We start from the raw sequence: 20,641 nt of genomic DNA on the forward strand, positions 1-20,641 counted from the left end.
AGTACCCACAGAGAGAGGGGCTGTGCTCACAGTACCCACAGAGGGAGGCTGCACTTACTCATACTGACTGGTGTAGATGAACTTCATCAGGATGAGCTCCTGCATGTGCTCATGGAAAATATCCTCCAGGGTCCGTCCCCATTCTTCCCTCAGCCACGTTCGGAATTCCTTCCAAGAGAACACAGGTCATGAAAACCACCATAACACAGGGGTATGAAGAGGCTGCTCTTTGTGATGCTGAGTGGACAAAGCAGCATTATTATAACTGTAGACGACACCTTGGGCACACCTATGCCAAAGGAACCCACCTTGGTGGGTGGATGGAAACAGAGCTAGGCAGAAGAATGGGGAGCTGCCATGCATTTCATCTCCCAGTATCTGGCCTCCCTTTCTGTTGAGGAGTGCCACCAACAAAAAGTGAGAGGCTCTGGTCCCTGCTTTCCCAGAGGATATGGGCCCAGGCTTCAGGGGGTGCAGCAGGGACATGGGATCCCTGCAGAGGAGGCTGGGGCCATAGCCCATGTCCAGAGCTCCCGGGGGGCAGCCACATGAGCCTCACTTCCATGCCCATCCATGAAACAGATGTCTACACTGAGCTGGCTCGATGCTGCACAGCCTCTGAGCCTGGTTCTCAGGCTTTTGGGGGAGTGGGAACACAGCAGGACTGTCACTATATCTTGTGCTGGTCAAGCTGGCCAGAGATGCTTTCTGTGGCTGTCAATGAGGAACGCCATAGCTATAGCCAGGGTAGAGAGATTGTGGGTGGATTCTCCCTTCCCAAATGTGCCTCACACTTACGTTATATGCTCAGTAATGTGTGAAAAGGGAGATTTTATAAATACTGTGCCCCCAAAGCTCAATAATTCATTATGGAATCAAACACTGTGACGGATATTTAGTGCTTAACAGCTTGATTCTACACATTTCACTTAATTAATCCACAGCTCTGAGTCCCTAGCTTAATATATGTAGTGTTTCTAATGATTATCTAGAATTAGCTCTACAAATAAAAGCAAAAGCAATTTACCAAAAAGAAAGAGCTACAGTCTGTCAATTGCTTTAATATGTTGCTACCCAAACTCCTGTCAACAACAGAAATCACTATGGTGACTGGGCTAAACAACTATTAGAACTACAAAGTCAATATATATAATCAACTGAATTTTTAGATACTGGCAGCACAAAATTGGAAAATGAACATTTTAAATCCTATTTGCAACAGCCTCAAAAAAAAAACCCACAGGAGTTGGGAATAAATATTACAAAGTATGTGTTAAGACCTCCACTCTGGAAACCCCAAGACTCTGCTAAAAGGAAGTCAATAGGCCTAAGAATAGTCAGGGGTGTCTATGGACTGGAAGACTAGTATTAAGTCAATAATACTCCGAATTGATCTACAGGTTCAATGCCAATCGTAATCCCACCAGGCTAGGTTTTCTGTTAGAAATCAACAAGCTGATTCTGAAATGCATATGGAACTGAAAAGCATCTAGAATACTCAAAGCAATCTTGCAAAAAGAACAAAGCTGGAGGACACCAACTAGCTCACATTGTGACTTACTATAAAGCTGCAGAAATTAAGACAGTGGTATGAGCATAAGGACGAACAGATATATCAATGCAACGAAACAGACCCACATTTATCTGGTCAGCTTATTTTCAACAAAGGCATCCAAGTCACCCAATAGGGAAAGGAAAGTCTTTTCCATAAATGGTGCTTGAACAACTGGACGTCCACATGAAGAAAAAGAAACACAATCCCTATCTCACACCATACATACACAAGAAGTAATTCAAGACGGGTCGCAGACCTAAGCATCACGTGAAGCCACAGCACTTCAAAGAGAAAGGGACTCTTTGCAACTTGGGGGTAGGTAACATTTTGCAGGGCACAGAAAACGATAACCATAAAAGAAAACAATGGACAAATCAGAGTTCGCCGAAGTCAAAGCCTTCCATTTTAAATGGCCGAACCCATGAAGGAAAGGCCCTAAAAACATCAAATAGATAAATATCATAAAAATGGAAGTAAATGTAATGAACAAGGGTTTCAATGTTGCCATGGTGAATAATCAGACTTGAGCTAAATACCATGAAGAAGACGGCTTGTGAACAGTCATAATCTTATTTACTTTGCATGAAAAGGTCAAAGTCATTAGGAAATACCAACCAGACCCAATTACTCAGAACAAAGAACCTTGAGATACATATGTTCCTTATGAAATAAGCTTATGAGGTATGTGCGCACAAGGAAAAACACAGGGGCCTAGAACATAAAAGACAAGAATGAGTTTAATATTTATCCATGGCTGGCTCACCATGTGCTGGCACAATACCACCATCAGCACAAAGGTGCCTAGGAGATGGGTGCTGACATTTGCCCTGCTCTATAGAGGTTTGGGGCTTGTAAAAGTGGAGGGACCTTTTCCAAGTCACCCACCTAGTAAGTGCCAGAATCAGAGCTCACATCAGGGCCAGCAGAAATGTAGGAGGCAGGACTCACCTGCCCTGGTGGGCTATACATGAGGCCCAGCAAACTGACAACACTTAACAAGAATTTGGAACATCTTCAGGGCCTTTTACCCGGCAAGTCCATTTCTGCATGATCCAAAATCCAGATAAGGTTTTTGTACGGAGCTCAGAAAGTAGAGTTACAGTAATAATACTTGGCATCCTCCTGAGTAGCTCCCGTCAGGCCTGGTGCTAAGTCATTCACAGGCGGGGTCCTGCTCAATCCTCCAAAGTCACTCCGGGTCTGCAGGTTATTGTATGGCCCTGTTTCACAGATAAGGACTGAGGCTCCCAGAGGGTAAGTTACTCAAGCACGTGGTCAGGAGAGTAGTAGGGGAAACCTGAACATCTGAGCATAAACCCCATGTCCAACTGCAGGAGAACGATTACATCTGATTACATTGCAGCAAGACGACAGAGTGCTATTCTGTGCTAAAAATAAAGCTTGTAAAGGGTTCTAATAAGATTGGAAAGCATCTCTGGAATAACAGTTAAGCTACAAAAAATCCAGCTTAGATTGAGTTGGATTGCAATTACATCAGAAATGCCTGAAAAACATAAAGGGAGGCTGGAGACTGGGCTTGGAGACGGCTCCTAGGTGGGGCCATCTCAGCACTCTTTCCTCTGGATGCTGATGATTTTGTATTTGATGATGATAAGGTATCATTTTAGTAACTGAGTGATTGCTTCCCCATTTCTGCTCCTCCTTGCATCCCCCAGATTTCCACGAGCCTAGGTTGGGGGGCCGGGGCAGGGACAAGGAAGGAAGGTGGTGGCTGGGCTAGAGCTGTCATTTGTGAAGACAAGCCAGGCAGCGTCTGCACTGGGGTGAGTCTGGGGCAGCCTGAGGGCTGCACTGTTCATAGGGACCCAGAAGGTGCTGCTGCAGTTTTCAGAACACATGGCAGGGTGACATGGGAGGTGCCCGTGAGGCTCAGACTGAGGACCCTGCAGCCCTGAGGTACCGGATCACACAACAGGACAGCCTAGACTTGGCCTTCAAAGGTGTGCAAAGTTGGCAGAAATCCTGGGACTAGAGTTTGCATGCAAGGAAGTGGGAGGGTTGGCAAGTCTTATGGATATAGTTTTAATAAATGGCTGCAGGGCTGACTTCTGGTGTTGATGAAGGGTGGAGCCCACATGAGGGGTGAGGGAGGACAATTCACTGGTTCCTTCGTGAGCAGGACGCTGAAAGGGATCATGAGCTAGCCCAAGCCATCGGAGACTCAGAAACAGGCTGAGATATGCAACAAATACACAGAAGCTGTAATGAGTGTTCTATATTTTAAAAGTTCAAGTTTTTTCTTAAGACTGTTTTGAAATGGCAATATGACTTAGATCCTCAAAAAACTCAAACTCAAAGACAAGGTAAAATTACTCGTGCAAACAAAAGGAAGTATATAAAGAAAATCCTGGGTGTGGCTGATCCATTGTGCTGCCTGGTCTGGAAATTTCAACCACTAGGTCTGCTTGAGGGGTGAGTAGCAAGTCCTCGGGTCTCCCTGCAACTCACCTCCAAGAAACCTGTGCAGCCCACAGGCAATCTCCCCAAAGGGGCGAAGGAGAACTAACCAGAGAAAACTATTTCCTTTTGGTCATTCATTCTGAGGGTGGCAGGAAACAAACACCCATGCTCATGGACACACATCCACACGAGGCCATTTCTGATAAAATGGTCAGACGCATTTTCTGCGCCAAAAACATGAGGATGAACCACGGGAGAGGGTCCTCTTGTTGGTGGCACGCTAGCAGTGCCAAACCATTCCACCTCACATGTGCTCTGTGTATACGGAGGGGGCACAGGCTCACCTCTTGCCGCCCACCAGACATCCTGTGGTGGTCCGTCTGGTTGCACTTGGTGGAGAATTCATCCTTCTTCACAATCTTGAGTGTTCATGACAAAGGAGAGACAGGAAAGAGTCAGTCATGACACCCCCACCAGATAAAAAGCCCCTACTCACCGATGTCTCCCGCTCATCAACAGAAGCCTGAGGTACCACCAAATCGTGGCTGGTCCACAGAAGGGAGCTCAGAACCACTCTGAGAACATACTCCCTTCTCAGAGGAGGGGTGCAGCTGAGAGGGGCCTTTGCACTTTACCAGGGGAATTCTTAGAGCAGCTAAAAGGGGATTGTCGTTTCACAGTGTTAGATAACACACTTGCCAGAATAGTATCACAGTGTCTTATTCCAAGCTGATCTTCTGGCAAAGCGGTTTTGAAAAAGGAACAGTGGGGAATTGTGATTGGTTTTAACTGGACAAAGAACCAGTGGAGAGTTCCAGCAAGTGATCCTTTGGGGAGTTACATCACAGCACCATAGCATAAATAATACACAGAAGAGGTGGGGGTAGAGTCCCTGTTTCCTCCTGTCTCCCCTGATCTGTACAGACACAGGCTTGGAGCGAGGAATACCACTACAAACTCGGCTGGCACCAGGACTGGGAAAAGCGGAGGACGCCGTGCCCCTAGCCTGCACACAGCTGCCATGTCTCAGGGAGCCCCGAGCATACAATCACCTGGATATGGCCGTTGTGGGGCCCTCTGTGGCCATACATGCACTCCACTGTGGCAGACTTCCTCTCCATCAGGTGGATTCTAAACAAGGGCTTGAATCGCATGGGGTCATCCACGTGAGGATCGTGGGGAGGTAGGTACATCCAGCCAATAATGAACAAGCCATCCACCTGCAGCAAGGATGAAAGGGCGCATGTCCACATGAGGGTTGGTCCACAATGAGCACCCACATCTCCACATTCCCTCCACGCAGACCCTCAAAGCTAGTGGACACTGTGATGTCCCTGGTCTGCTCCCTGGGGACAAGCACAACCCTGCCAGCCAAGCGCTTGTTAACTAGAAAGTAAAATATGGTGACTATAGTTGATAACACTGTATTATATCACTGAGATTTGCTATTAGAACTTAAACATTCTCATAAAAAAAAGGCTAAAAATGTGAGATGACGGATGTGTTAATTAACTAGATGTGGGAATCTTTTCACAATGTATGCTATATCAAGTCACCATGGTGTGCACTTTATATAGCTTACAATTTTATTTGTCAATTATACCTAATAAACCTGAAAAAAATTTTTTTCAATAGGAAAAACGTAGTTAGACCTGAATCCAAGGAAGCTTTTGAGAGAAGTTCCGGCTTTCAAATGGTCGGGTGGGAGGGCATAGAACGAGCTAAATGACATGGGAAAGAAGAAAGTGGAATAATCCAGAAAGTGGGATACCCAATAGGGCAACTGACCTGAGAAAAAGTGGGGGTGCTGCTTTCAACAGGAGAGGCACACAAGGCAAAACAAATGCATGCAACGTGAGGGCCCAATTTAGGTCATGATTTGAACGAACCAGCTATCAAAAAGCAGTTTTGAGACAATCAGGGGACCTTACATAGGGACCGGGTCTCAGGTCATATCAAGGAATTACAACCACTTTTGTAAGGTGTGATATTCACATGGTGGATATGTAGGAAAACACCCACATTTTTGGAGATCCACACTGAAGTACAAAAAGATGAAATGACACAGGCCTGGGATTTGCTTTAAAATGCCTGAAAAGAAAATGCCAAAGGAGCAAAGGGTGGAGGGGGGGAGGTTGGGGACACAGGTGCCCCAAACTTGGCGCATTATCAGTAAATGTTGAATCCAGGCTGTGGTGTCCATAGTTCATGCTACCATTCCTGCTAATCTTGTGTGTATGTGAGCCGGGAAGTGATAGAAAGTGATGGAGCTTAAATCAAAGGACAGCGCAGTCCCCACACACACGCACTCAGCACAAGGGCACGCACGTCCTCAGTGGAGGGACAGGGACAGCTTCTGAAGCCCCATTGGGATGACCCAGCAGTTGTTCCTGCCTTCCCAGGACAGCCTAGATCCACAGCTTCTAGCTCAGTGACAGAGGAGAGGATTTAATCATTTCTGCGGTTAATTGGTCTGAGATAAGTGCCAGTTGCCGTTGTTCAGTCATGGGCTCCATTTTCCCTTAATTATCTCCCGCTTTCAGAAGCTGTATTTTTTTTTAACTCTATTACTCACTGCCAGTAAGAAAAACAATTATCACCCTCCCTGACTAAAAGGAAAGAAATCTGCCCACGCTGGAACTGTCTGGCTTGTCCCTGAGAGAATGTTCTAAAAGCAAGGCTTTTCCCCAGTGATATTAAACATATGTAAAGCATGTTTCTTAATGAATGTTTCCACCAAATATGAAGACTATAAAGCAGTACTTATCCCTGCACAAAACCCCACCTGGTGAGCAAAATACACAGAGTGACAGAGTCAGCAGGTAGCCCATCTGGACCAGGCTCGGAAAAGCCACACCGAGGCTGGCTGTCCAAGGGCCCCAGCAGCCACAGCCAAGCAGACCCAACACCGTTACATGATGTGCAGCTGGTCCCCTGGACTCGGGCTTCTGGCGTGTGCCAGCGAGAAAGAGAGCAGGACCAGAACAGCAGTGCTCCCCGAGGGGCACCTGACTTTGTTTTCACTGCAGCATCGGCTACAGCAACACTGGGGTCCAGGCACCTGCACAAAGCTCAGTGTAACTGAGTATAATTGCATATACCCGGCCCCGGGGCTTCTGCTCAAGAGGTGCTGTTCAGAGCACATGCACGCCTCGGAAGGGAGGCAGCGGCTCTGCAGAGAACCAGCTAGGGCAGAAAAAGGTAACCCGATAAGAAGTTCCTTGTGATTAATGTCACATAGAAAACAGCTGACTTGCCCTTCTAGTAGAAAAGGCGCTAAGCTTCACCCATGTGGGGCAGCAGTCCTGACATCACAAGAACCCACGTGCGATGCTCTCGGACTTACCACTACATTCAGCAGTCCTCCGTACGGTCCGATATCTGGCTGCCACAATCCCAAAATGTGTCTGTATCGGTGGAGCACTACAGGGAGAGAGAAAGAATGGGTCTTCCTTTGAGAGGGAGCCAGTCTCCACTTTACAGTAAATCAGAGGAAAGGGTATGAGGAGAAAGGGTTATGAAGAAATGATGAAAGCTTTTAACGGAGCCTTGGAAACAAACGTGAATGTAAGCAAAATTTACCTACGAGTTTCTAAAGACATCTAAGATGAAAAGGTCTTTGAAAAGCATCATAAAACAGACAGCTGGGTCATTTTGAAACCCAGCTTCTGCATGAGCAGCTCCAATGACAAGGGACTGCTACCTTGCAAGACACAGACTGGGTGTCCCTGTAAAGTGATGAGCCTCCCATCCGTTTACACAGCTGAGGAGGCGCGGGATTCTTTAACAGGTGGGGGCAGAGACCAAAACATCATGGGACTGTAGATTAAGAACTTGGGTCATCTTTCTTTTTTTAAAAAAACAAACCCACATTTCCCCACCTTATTTCAAAAGTAATGCATATATATTCATTGAAGACAACAGGAGTGCCAACTTGAAATACCACTACACAGAGATGACCGGCTGCAGTAAACGTTTTGGAAAATATCCTTCACTTTGCTCTCCTTTGCACGTGTGTTTGTCGAGTGAATGAATGAATGAATGAATGGACAAATGGGCAACCGACTCCTGTAGGGCCCTGCCTGCCAGGTGCAGGGTCTGGGATCTCTCTGCAGGCAGTGCGTGGTGGTTAATTTTATGTGCCAACTGGACTGGACCGTGGGGTCCTAGACATTTGGTCACGCATTATTGTGGGTGTGTCTGTGAGGGTGTTTCTGGGATGAGACGAACATTTAAACCCGTGGACTGAGTGAAGCAGATCGCCCTGCCCACTGTGATGGGCCTCATCCAATCAGATAAAGGCCCAAAGAGAAGGCCGACCTTCCCACCAGTAAGAGGGAACTCCCCCTGCCTGGCTGCCAGAGGTGAGTCATGTTTTTTTCAGACTTTGAACTCTAACCAAAACATGGGCTCATCCTGAATGAAACAAAAGGCTAAGCCTCCCACGAATGACAGGAAGTTTCCTCCTGCCTGCCTTGAGCTGGGTCATTGGTTAAAAGTGGCCTGCCCAGCTCCTCCCCATGTGGTGAGCAATGTTCACCAAATCCCATCTATCTAATCTATCTACTAGAGGAATCTGGAGCACTGCCAGAATTCTAGGTTAGAACCTCAAAACCCAGAGCCCTACGGCTACACAAAGAGCCTACACAAAGTTCTAAACGTGCTCTGACCGTCGCCAGCAATTCGCACACCAGGACACGTGTCAGATACGTCGATGAGGACAATACATCCCCCATGAAGCTCACAATGTCTTATAGACACAAGTTATCACGAATATCAGACAACAACATATGGCCTGATATTGAGAAAAAGAAACAAAAGTGACAGCCAAAGCAGCTCATCTGAGGCCACAAAGCTCGTACGTCAGGATCTGCAGTCTTAGATGATGCTGACTCGCTTCTCTCTGGGACAGCATCTTCTACTCAAAACTGTTGATCCTCTTGAGTACAACAGAACACGGCCCAGAGGGCGTCAAGAGACCAGGGGAACACAAGTTCTCAAGAGTTCCAGGAATAGTGCGAGTGGATGAGGGAGACAGAAACGGTGCCAGGTCCCGAGGACCTCACAAGCCAATCATCACGGCAGACTTTTTTGGAAGGTCTGACAGCTAATGTTAGAGAACAAATTCTGAGCTGCCCTCCTTTAGAATACACTAGGAGCCCTGGAATACTGAACACCTGGGCACATAGAGGTTTCCGATTAGGGTTGAAACAGCTTTTCCTTTTTCACGCATGTGAACTTTTCTCTTGATACTCATGGAGGTTAACAGATCACTCACAGTGTAAAGATGTCCACAGAAAAATGCAGCCAATGCTTACAAGTGGTTATTTTCATTTTATTTTCTGGATCTTCCAAGTTTTCTACAATGACTACTGTATTTTTATAACTACACTCAAACCGTAGAGGGAATGGCAGTCTCCAATTGGAACACATCTGTTCTAAGCTGTCAGCTACCAGCAGATGGGAGATATCACGACATGTGGCTAAAAAGTCCACATGCTCTGGAAGTTGTCTCCTAGATGCGTGGTGAAAAGTCTGGACTCAGGACTCATCCTTCTAAGCTAGGAAGCTTCTGACCACCCCTTGGGGATAAAAAGAACACACCCCCAACACAACTCCATGCACTTCCTAGGTCCCGGCCACCGAGCCTCCCAGAGGTGGGTTAGAATTTCTTGATCTCAGGTATAAATTCAGACAGACTGTTATTCTAGAAGAATCCCGTAACAGATGTATGATGTAATGGGCCTTTAAGTGCTTATCCATTTGTATTTGAAAGCCCAGGCCAGGCTGTTCCCATCAGCACAGCCACGGTGATTGATCGATTGTTCTCATCAATAAGCACTACGTCACCTCCTCTCCCACAGGCCTGGAGAAGGCACCTTTGCACACTGACTGCTAAGCAGAGAGGGCGAGTCATTCTGTGACGAAATGTTCTAGACAGACTACTGCCAAGAGGGTTTGGAAAAGGACAGAATCCACACCTTCAGACCTGCCTGTCCCACCCCTTTCCCGCCCAACCACAGCCTCCCCTCCCCAGGTCCTCCTGACCGCTCACACACACTCCTGACAAGATCCCCTTGCCACCAGTCTTCACTCACACAGTTCAGCTCTGGACCTAATGACACAAATGCTGTGGGTGGTGTTAGCAGTCGTGCACAGTGCTCAGACACCACCCCAAAGCATGCTGCCCAGTCCTAGCATCTCCACACTGACTCCAGGATGGCCCCAAAATGGTACCAGCGAGCATACTGGCTACAAGTCCAGAGCCTGGCAGGGGATAGGAAAAATTCCACAAGTGACTCTATTCCTTCTGTTCCGAGTAGGTTTCGTGAGAAATTGTGCACTTATAAGACTCAGAAAAAAAACAACAAAAAACTCAGAAGTGGGTCTGCTGCACAAAGGTGATGCTGACACAGGGCACGCTCAGCAGGGCTGGAGTAGTAGCAAGCAGCAGGGGTGTCCCTGTGCTTCTACAAACATACAAACGGCTTTCAGCATAAGCAGGTATTACTAATATCTTTCTTGACAACCGAAATTCATGCTCTCCATTTCAGCTCAACCTAATAAAAAGCGGAGCTAGCCTTCATCAGTGTAACAGGGCTTTGGAAAATTTTCAGAGCTAAAGTAATGCCAATCAAAAGAGGAATCAGGTTCTAAATAATCACCTGTTTCTACATACTTTGGTCTAGTGTGGGTATATGTGTATGTCATTTGTTTAAACTTCACACATGCTGTCAAAACGTGATTGACTAACGAAGCCTAGAAATAAACCACTTGCATTTCATTTTGGAACAGAAAGGTTTTAAGGCTTCTACTCTGTTCTCTCTTCTCAGCCTCAATAAACGGTAAATGTTAAAATGTGCATCAACAAAGAGATCTTGCTGGTACTGCTCAAAAACCCCAAAGATGCTACGGAAACCTGGCCCATATATATGGCCAGCTGCCCCAGGCCACCACTCAGGTGTGATCCTGGCCACTGCCGAGCCACAGAGGACACATTGGAAAGGTGAAAAGACAGCTAAAAAAGCCAAGGAGGTCAGCTCGCTCTTAGTACCAAAGCACCCACGCGCTGAGTTAGAGGTTCCCTCTCCAGCAGCTTCTTGCCGTGCTCCCCCGCCAAAGCCAAAGCAGCAGGAGGTACGTACGGCAGGTGTACACATCTCTGTACTCCATGTGCTCGTAATCGGGAAGAATTTTCATGAAACGTCCCGACTTCACGCGAGGGTTTATACCTGAACAGACACAGTAGGGAAAGGGCTAAGGATGGTTCTGCTTTCACGACAGTATAAACAGTTTTCAGGTGACTTGGCACCTTCTTCCTCATCTTACGTTTCCCTTACCTACTCCACTCCCGGTACCTTGGGAGGCAAGCACTCGCCAAAGATGAGAGGCCTGGCTGGAAAGAAAACGTTGGGACCTGTCTTCCTTTTACTCAATGGATTCACACGAGAAACTCATTGACGGCGGGCAAGCTCGGGACACTCTCTGTGCTCACTCTCTTCCGACTGCCAAGATCAACAGAGCTCATGGAGGTGGGGGAGCAGAGGTCGCAGCTCGTGGATATTTGGGGTCACGGTTTAGGGACCCTTTTGCCCCAACAAAGATTCCACCTCGCCCGGTGCACACCTGGTGTCTTCCTTTGTGTGTTGTTTGTTTTTGACTAAGGACGACATCTGCCAGCTCCTAACTCAGACCCTTCGCTGCTGAATCAAGGCTGGCCACTCTCACTCGCCCACCTATACTGGGAGCTAAGGTTGACTTTCTTCTACCACTTATTCTAGAAGCTAAGTAATTTCCCCCTGCATAAGGCCTTCAAAGCAAATTCACAAAAACTGTGAAAGCCGCTTTGGCCAGGGCAAATTAAACACTTTGGGATCCTAAATAACAGATAATATGAAGTATTCTTTGGATTTCCCAACCATTTTCAAGGGGTCAAAAGTAGCAGTTGAAAGAAACCTCCAGATAACCTCCTTCGTCCACGTGCCCACACTCTAGACATGCACGTGTGCATGTGTTCACCTCACCATGGTCCTTGTCCCTCTCCCTTGCCCACCTCTGGACTTATCCCCTGCCACACCACCTCCCGCTCCCCGGCAGTCACCACCCACATGTGGAGGACAGGCTGTTCCATGACGTGACTGCTGTTTGTCCGGCAAGCTGGTGCCAAGCCAGAATTGAGGTTGCTTTTCTGCAAAGCCCCCTTAGAGACCATCTAATCGTAACTGCTGTTCATTCAGACATCAGTGAGCATCCCTCCCTTGCCTCCTGCTATGTGCTGATTCCTGGAGCAGGTTGTCTTCACCTGGTCAAGCATGTAAAGTAATTTCCATACCTGGTAGCATTCACGTAGTTGGACCCATGACTCCTGCCCCCACTTTACCCTGTGTACTTCTTTGGTGCCTGCCAAGCATCACGGAGATCCATTTCGTCTTGTAGCCACCCAACACAGGCCTTGTATATAAAAGTTTCCCTTAATGCATTGTGGACCGGTGATGCAGATTTGCGTCTATATATTTAAATGCCCTGTCCTCATTAATAAAATCCATTAATTACCAGACTGGAGTGGCCAGCCTCTTCCTTTGGTCTTTTCCCTGCCCTCCACTTGGGGAGGTAGATTTTCAGTCTCGGGCTTTCCCCTAGGTCTGCGTGTATAAACATTACCTGCCTGCCCACCTGGGTCCAGGGGTCCCCTCTACAGGACAGCTGCCCCCACAGCCCAGCCAACGCCCTCTGCCCACGGCTGAGACGAGCTCCATGGGGGCCTTTTTCCCAGGTGTGCTTTCCTGTGGGTATTACAGCCCCTAACGCCTAGCAGGCACGAGCACCTGCCTCCCCCAGGACATTATTTTGAGTGCTTACAACTCTTAAAGAGAAAGCTGCCTTCATGTTGCTTTAAGATAATATCATCAAATGGCCTAACAAATGAAAAAAGCAATTAGATACTGATAGAAGCCAGGGGGCCATCCACAAAAACCAGGAAATCTTTCTCATGCGTACATACACAGGGATTGCTGTAGCGAGAGTTTCCTTCTGACTCTGACACCAATGCCAACAGCAAGAGTGACTCCCTCCGACCCCATGCCCCGGACAGATTTAAGACACTGAGCTCTGGGCAACCAACAGAGCAGCCAAGGGTGGCGCCAGGGCAGCGTGGGCTCCCCGAGGATGGGATACTAGATAACAGATAACAGGGTGGGAGAGGAGCAGCAGGGGGGGGGGAGAACCAGTTTCCTGCCTCTGGAACTCGGGGCTTTGCAGAAATCACAGAGGCTTTGACCTCCGCTGAGACGAGAAGACAGGCAGGAGTTAACACTTTGATGAGACAGGACTGCTGGGGCCTCCCAGACCCACTTCCCCTGAAGAGCCACCCCCAGAAAGGGAAGTGGAGCGGGGGCGAGAGAGGAAACCAATATCTAATGTGCACGGCTTGAGCAGATCAACCTTGCACTGGGGTCCAGGGCCAGAGACGGCAGCACAGAAGGCAGCAGCGGGGCTGAAAAGGGGGCTTGAGGGCAACGGTGAAGCTGGAGGCCCACAGGAGAGGGGGGAGTCGAGGGGGGTGCTAGGAGTTGGCAGAACTGCAGCTGGGACGAGGCAGCGCAGAGGGGTCCCTGCAACAGCCTCTCCAAGGCTCCTGGAGGCAGGTGGGAGGGGGCGACAGCTTGGGGGGCACGGCCGAGCCACCAGGAAGTGGGCATGTGTGTCGAGGGCTCCTGGCTCCACAGAGAACTTAGGGCCTTTTGACAGGAGATCTCCCCAAGCGTGAGCGAATCCTAACCCAGAGACACTAACCCATCCAACAATCCCAATCTCCACGGGATCTTAGCGTGGAGGGGTCTCTGGTGGGACGAGGAAATAACGAGACAGTGAAACAAGCGTGGATGCAGGGACTGAACACCACCGGTGTCTCCCTGCAGGGCCGGCCGCTCTGCAAAAACGCCATGCTCTGCCTGTGCGGGGAGCACGGCCAAGGAAAGGCGGGGCATCTCAGAGGGGGACTCTGGGACGGACAATCCACGGGAAAGAGGGAACACGGAAAGGGACACCAACCAGCCCCCAGACCCAGCAAGGAAGCTTGCGACACTTCAGTGCACGTGCGGCAGCCTGGCCCACAGGAAGCCCTGCTGCCTGCCTGCTTCTCAGCCCTGAAGTACAGTTGTTTCCATGGAGAAGTAGGACCCTCAGTTCCTGGGTCAAGTGCTTAGCAAGGAGCACCTCCTGCCTAAGGTTTCAATGGAGAACTGGATGGGCGACATCGGCGTCATCAGTAGCCTTCACAGCCTCATGCCTACGAAGGGGCACTGAGGAAAGGCCAGCTTGGGGCTGGGGAAACCCTGAGCGGCCGTTGCTGGCGACTGTGGAAAGTAAAGGAGTGAAGAACAAGGAATGGAGGGCTGGGGGAGTGGGCACACCTGCAGGAAACTGAAGGAAAGATGGAGCCACAGGGCTTGAGCCTGGGGTGGAGCCAGAGAAAGCAGCGGGCCCACAGGCAGCCAAGTTAGCAGGGGGAGTCAAGGGGAGCCTCAAGGCCTCGTGTGCCATGTACTATCAGCCAGTCACATAGCCAATCAGGCCGTGGGCCCAGAGTGCAGAGAAAGGGACCCCCCTGGAAGCACCCCAGAGCTGTTCTTGGTGCAGCCATGTTTCTCAAATCTAAAGGTCCTGGATGCCTAATATCCTGTGATGGGCTGAAAAATAAGGGTACTGACATACCCAGAAAGGGAGAGAACGCCCCCTGCCCAATTTTAGTGCTATTATCACCAGTGCTGCCTCTTAGTGTCAATGACAACTCTATGACGGTGTCTGAGAATGGAACTGTGGACTTCGGGTCAAGTTTATTATCCATTGTTGACGCTTACTGTCTGCTTTTGGATCAAAGTTAATGATGGATGATTAAAGTAGATTAACTTACGCTTCGCATAGACGTCCCGACAAGACACGCCCGTGATCTCCAGCTTCCGCAAGTTTTCACAAACGCCATACTCTGCAACAAGAAACATTTGCTGGGGGCCGGCCGAGTAGCTCAGTTGGTTAAGAGCTCGCTCAAGAGTTTGAGCTCTGAGCAACAGCAGTTCGATGCCCAGCCCGAGCTGAGATGCAGCTGAGCTGCCAATAGGTAGCAGGATAGCTCGGCTAAAAAAAATTAAAAATAAATAAATAAAAATTAAAAAAAAACAAATAAAAATAGAAACATTTGCTGGACCTTAGAGCCAAGAAATCACAAAGCAACAGAAACAGACTGATGGAAGGGAGGGACTGAAAAAAGAGAGAGGGAGGGAGGGACGGAGAGAGGGAGGATGCCTAAGCCTTGGCCTTGTCTTGCTAACCTGATCACACAAATCCAAAATCAGACAGTCCTCAGCTTTTGAATACAGTGTGGTAAAAATTCAGTGGTCTGCGTTTGAAGCTGAAGCTGAATAATAATGAATGTCAACTATAATTTTATATATTAGTCACAGGATGTGGAGTACAGCATAGGGAATAGAGTCAGTGGAACTGTAACAGCTATATACGATGTCAGAGGGGTAGTAGATTGGCGGAGGAGGGTTATCACTTCATGAGGGGTGAAATGTCTAACTATTACATTGTTTTGCATACCTGAAGCTAAAACCAAAAAAACCCCAAAAAACAAAAAACTCAGTGGTCTGGAAAGGATGCATGTTCCTGCGGAAATGAGATTGTCATTGGTGTCAGGGTTCCACAAAGACCTCCTTAACCTCCATTGTGGCTCACCATGCTGCTAATTCTATTAAACAAAGACCCAGGTCCTTCCATTAAAGACCCAGATAAGACCCAGGTCCTTCCATTGAAGACCCAGATGAGACACTGGAAGGAGCAGCTGGCCAGTCTGTCCTTTTGCCCAGGGCTACCCTAGATCAGCAGCCAGGGAAGGGGACCCTTGACACCCTCCCAGCCTCCCTGTCCTCCCCCTCGCCTGGCTGACAGCACGCCCTGCTGCTTTCTCCGCCCTGCCCCTGCTCCCACCCCACCATGGCCCCACTTTTCAAAATCATCCCCCTCGCACTTCCCAACCAACACCTCGGGTCCTCCTGTTGAGGTCTCAGTGAGGCTTCTACAGGAAGCGCTGTAACTGAACGAATCCACACTAACACAGCGTTGCTTGTTAGCCAAGAGCTAATAATGACAAGGCCGGGTTCGCACCAACCTTTGTGTGTGCTGGGCACCATGCCAAGCTCCTGTGGGCCCCACAGCACTCCACCCTGCCAGCAGCCCATGAGAGAGGCGCTACTGTCATCTCCGTTTTAATGATGAGAAAGCAGGGGCAGAGAGGTGACTGGCTTGCACAAAGGAACACGGGCTTGTAATGGGGGACCCAAAATCGAAGTCTGCATGGGAATGCCTCCTCATAGCAGTGAGCACAGCCCTGGCACAAGGCATGTGCTCAGCAAGCATTTGATGAGAAAAAGAACAAGGGGGCCCCTAGGACCCCACAGTAATAACCCCCCAAGACTCTCACTCACTGTGCTCATACCAGGTACAACTGGGGCTTCACAGGATGGCCTGTAACAAAATCCTGACAACCACCTCTGAGGCCAGAACTCTGCTCCCATTGCAGGGAGGGAAACTGAGGCTCGGTGAGGTTGGTGACTCAGCAGTCACCTGAAGCATAGATTGATGCTGCCTGGCCAGCAGCTGCAAAGCGCCGTCCACCTCATTGCCTCACTTTTGATGGTGCCTAAACTCTCCTGAGGTCTGGTCTTTTCAACAGAGTGGACGATATTAACCCAAATGCTTTCCAAAACTGTTGGGATTTTGACAAAGTAAAAGCTCAGCATGCACACAGGCTGGAGAAGCTATCTGAGGTGAGGTGGTTACTATTCTACAAACCCCTCTAATAAGGCCTGCCCGGGAGCCCCTGCTGTTCCCTACCGCCACTGTTGATGAACAGGTGTGACGTTAAAGACCTGAAACCATGGCCTTACTCTTTCTCAGGCAAAAGAAAAAAGAAAAAAAGAAAAATACCTGTTTTATCCTTCTGTTAAGAAGAATTTGGACTCTATTCCAGAGAATTATGCAAGTTATAAGAACTTGTGAGGAATTACAGATCACAAATATGCTGTTTGTGAATCTGGGGCAGGGATAAAATACTGTGGGCATGAAATGTGAGTTACCAGCCATCTGAGAGACCAGTGTGGCAAAATCCCTGCAGACCATCCCTGGTCGACAGAAGAAACTGGAACAACTGGTCTACCCCGCTCTCCCTGGGATGAGCTCTGCTCTATGCTAAGCTACCTTCACACTTTCCTGTGGTTCTGTGATGTCTAAGTGGCTCCTTCAAACGCCACCCGTCATTGTCACTACTTTGTCCAGCTCGCCATAAACACGCTTTGTTCTTCTTGTGTACAAATGATGGACTTCAAAATCGTTTCTGCGTAGTACAGCGGTTCTCAACCTGTGGGTCGCGACCCCTCTGGGGGGGGTCGAACGACCCTTTCACAGGAGTCGCCTAAGACCATCGGAAAACAAAAAGATATTTACATTACGATTCATAACAGTAGCAAAATTACAGTTATAGAGTAGCAACGAAAATAATTTTATGGTTGGGGGTCACCACAACATGAGGAACTGTATTAAGGGGTCGCGGCATTAGGAAGGTTGAGAACCGCTGGCGTAGTAAGATGTGTGCTTTGGTTTGTTTTCTGTGTGGTTCTGAAAGGCCAGCTCCTTTTCTCGGTTCCAACATGCTACCAGTGCAAGAAGCAGCCGTGGATGAGCCTCTTTCTGCCTTGGTGATATGGCAGTTTGCTTGTATGGCAGGGGTGGGTGTGGGGTCTTCTCCTTTGAACTGCACACTGTTGTAATATGTGTTAATATCACAGGGCAAGGCCTGAAAACGCATCCATTTGTGCTCTTGTTGTTGATGGTGCCTGAAGTCCAAAGCCAGGCCTTTTGCAAAGCATCAGGATTGTTTGTTGGGCATTCCTCTGTGCTCAGACTGTTGAAGCCTAGTGGCTTGGTTTATGATTTCTGTATCTGAGTCCAATGCATACTCTAAGCTGATAGAAACCACCACTACCTCGCATGAGCCACTTGGACTGCTGAGCGATTCCAGAGTTTTTAGCTAGGGTGACCACATCATAAATCTCTGTATACTTTGTCAACAAATGGTATTGCTAATGTCGTGGAGGAGGTGAACTTGCACACCCAAAGAAAGCACCGACGACAATGCCATTAACAACAAGAAAAGCAAAGTTATAAGGGAGTCAGTGCTAATGAATACAGCCACCCTTAATGGGCTTTTCTTAATGTTCCCAAAAGATCACAATAAATTCACCAACCTAAAATAATATCATTCTGACCCAACTGCTCCTGTAAGAAATGTTCGGTATTTTCCACATGATGGAAAAATCTTTTTTTTTTTTTTCTTTCCCAAGAGCGGCCAAGAACAATTCCACATCCTCTGACTGTTCTATAAACCTTCCCATAAGGTCATCAAGGGAAAATAGCTTTAAGGCCAGTGTACTTGCCAGCACCATGTACCCTTCCTCCCAGAAAAAATAACAAGTGTTCACGCCATCCTTTGGCACGGGTCCTATCTGAGACGATTAGAAGTTAGCACACCAAATCCTGCTGCCTATGGCTGCTCTTTAAGTATGGGATTTGGTGCTACAGGCTGTCGATTCAAAAAGTTTCCTTGCTAATCTAGTACACAGGTAATTTATGAAATTTTTTTGGAAAATGCCTACCACAAAGATGGCAACAAAGTACAGAAAAACCTTGGATTGTGAGTAACTTGGTTTGTGAGTGTTCCACAAGATGCGCAAACATTTCTGATACATTTTAACATGGTACACGAGCGCCGTCTTGCAATACGAGTAATTTGTTTCCGGAACAAATTATGCTTGCAAACCAAGGTATTACTGTATTACAAAGTTGGAAAGGCTGAGAAAAAAATGGGTGAGCTGGACTTGAGGAAATTAATAAAATTAAATGGTCACACTCTGGAAAACCGTCTGGCAGTTCCTCAAATAATTAAACATTGAATTACCATATGGTCCAGCTATTATTCTACTTCTGGGTATCTACCCAAAAGAATTGAAGCCAGGGACTTGAAGAGATATTGTACATTGTACACCCATGTTCATAGCGGCCTTATTCACAATAGCCACAAGGTGGAAGCAACCCAATTGTCCATTGATGGACAGATGTATAAGCAAAATGTGATCTAACCATACAATGGAATAATATGCAGTCTTTAAAAGGAAGGAAATCCTGACACATGCTACAACATGTATGAACCGTGAGAATATTATGCTGAGTGAGCTAAGACAGTCACAAAAGGACAAATACTGTATGATTCCATTTACATAAGGTCCCTAGAGGAGTCTAGTTCATTGAGACAGAAAAGAGAATGGTGGCTGCCAGGGCCTGGGGAAGGGACAACAGGGAGTCAGTGTTTAATTGGGGACAGAGTTTTAGTTTGGAAAGATGAAAAGAGCTACGAGATGGATGAGGGTAATGGTTGCCCAACAATGTGAATGTACTTAAAGCCACTCAACTGTACACCTAAAAATAGTTAAAATGGTGAATTTTATGTACATGTTAACTACAATTAAAAATTAAATTGCCGCTTCAAATATTCCAATCAGATATTTTCCAAAAGGCTATTTAAAAGATGTTTGCCAAGAGGAAAAAAACAGCCCAGCAGTTTGGCCAGAATCAAGTCAACACTGAGGCACACCTAGCTGCCAGAGGCTGCCAACCTCTCATCACTCATTTCCTGTCAACGAGGCCAGTCCTGTGTGAAGGGACTTAGCAAAACATCCCTGTCCCCATAGCACATTTCTGAAAATGCACGGAATCTACTCAGTCTCGATGCAGGGGAATAGGTGAGAAGCGTTTTCTCTCTTTTCTACTCTCTCACCCCCCACAGGAGAACCCAACAGACACACCCTTGCTTCTTGAGGTTCCTTTCCCAGAAGAGAAAATGGAGTGATGGAGATGGGTACCTATGCCCGTGTGACTGAGGTCTGTACACACTTTGCATCAAAACAGAAGGCGACACAGAAATTAATGTCATTACTCTGTGCACTGCTTCAATATTGGGAAACTGCCATTAGAGGGGATTTAGCCTCCTTGTCCCAAGAAACACCACTTATGAAGGAACTCTGCCACGTTGCAAAGGCACTATCTGAAGCAAGCTGATGGGCACACAAGGTAAGTATGGAAAGGGAGGTTCTCTTCCAGTCCTGGACAGACTTGAATGCCAGAGATTGGAGTCCACAGGCAACACAGAAGCACTGAAGAGTCTTCGGAAGAAAGGCAGCCTGGACAGAGCCTGCAGAGTGGACTATTAACCTGTGGGTGGAGCCAGCAGAGATGCATCTGGAAATGCAGGTGGGGGGTCCAGAAAGGAGGCCACTGAACCACCAGGTAAGGCAGAGGCAGGAGGAAAGGAGGGTGCAACCCAGACTTGGCACCTAGCAAGCAGGAGGGAACCAGGGAGAAGGGGTGGAGTGTGGATTGGAGAAACGCTGCTAGCTTGTTTCCTAACTGCTGTAAACTCAGTTTTCTAAATAAAAATAAAAGGTAGTATTGATTGGAAAGACTGCATTTTTTGTTTGCATTAAATTAGGGGATAATTATAACCCCGAATGGAATATGGTTAAAGCTTTGACTTCTGGCTAAAAAAGGCAGCAGGGC

At 47.8% G+C, this 20,641-nt stretch overlaps 1 protein-coding gene across 5 annotated transcripts in view; it reads right to left on the reverse strand.

The window, feature by feature from the left end:
* The window catches only part of FBXO31 (F-box protein 31), a 35,645-nt gene that overhangs the window by 6,375 nt on the left and 8,629 nt on the right, over positions 1-20,641 (reverse strand). Inside the window, exons 1-7 of one of the 5 annotated variants that reach the window (XM_019635014.1) lie at positions 17,231-17,444; positions 14,889-14,960; positions 11,122-11,208; positions 7,323-7,399; positions 5,029-5,196; positions 4,321-4,395; positions 59-168 (exon numbers count right to left, since the gene is read on the reverse strand). In XM_019635014.1, the coding sequence (XP_019490559.1) occupies positions 59-168; positions 4,321-4,395; positions 5,029-5,196; positions 7,323-7,399; positions 11,122-11,176 (485 nt within the window). In that variant the 5' untranslated portion in view covers positions 11,177-11,208; positions 14,889-14,960; positions 17,231-17,444. Of the gene's footprint in view, positions 1-58; positions 169-4,320; positions 4,396-5,028; positions 5,197-7,322; positions 7,400-11,121; positions 11,209-14,888; positions 14,977-17,230; positions 17,445-20,641 lie in introns of those variants that run through there. The other 4 variants (XM_019634999.1, XM_019635018.1, XM_019635004.1 and 1 more) reach the window with 4 other exon arrangements.

Source organism: Hipposideros armiger, unplaced genomic scaffold (assembly GCF_001890085.2).
Source record: "Hipposideros armiger isolate ML-2016 unplaced genomic scaffold, ASM189008v1 scaffold_19, whole genome shotgun sequence".
Taxonomy (NCBI): domain Eukaryota; kingdom Metazoa; phylum Chordata; class Mammalia; order Chiroptera; family Hipposideridae; genus Hipposideros; species Hipposideros armiger.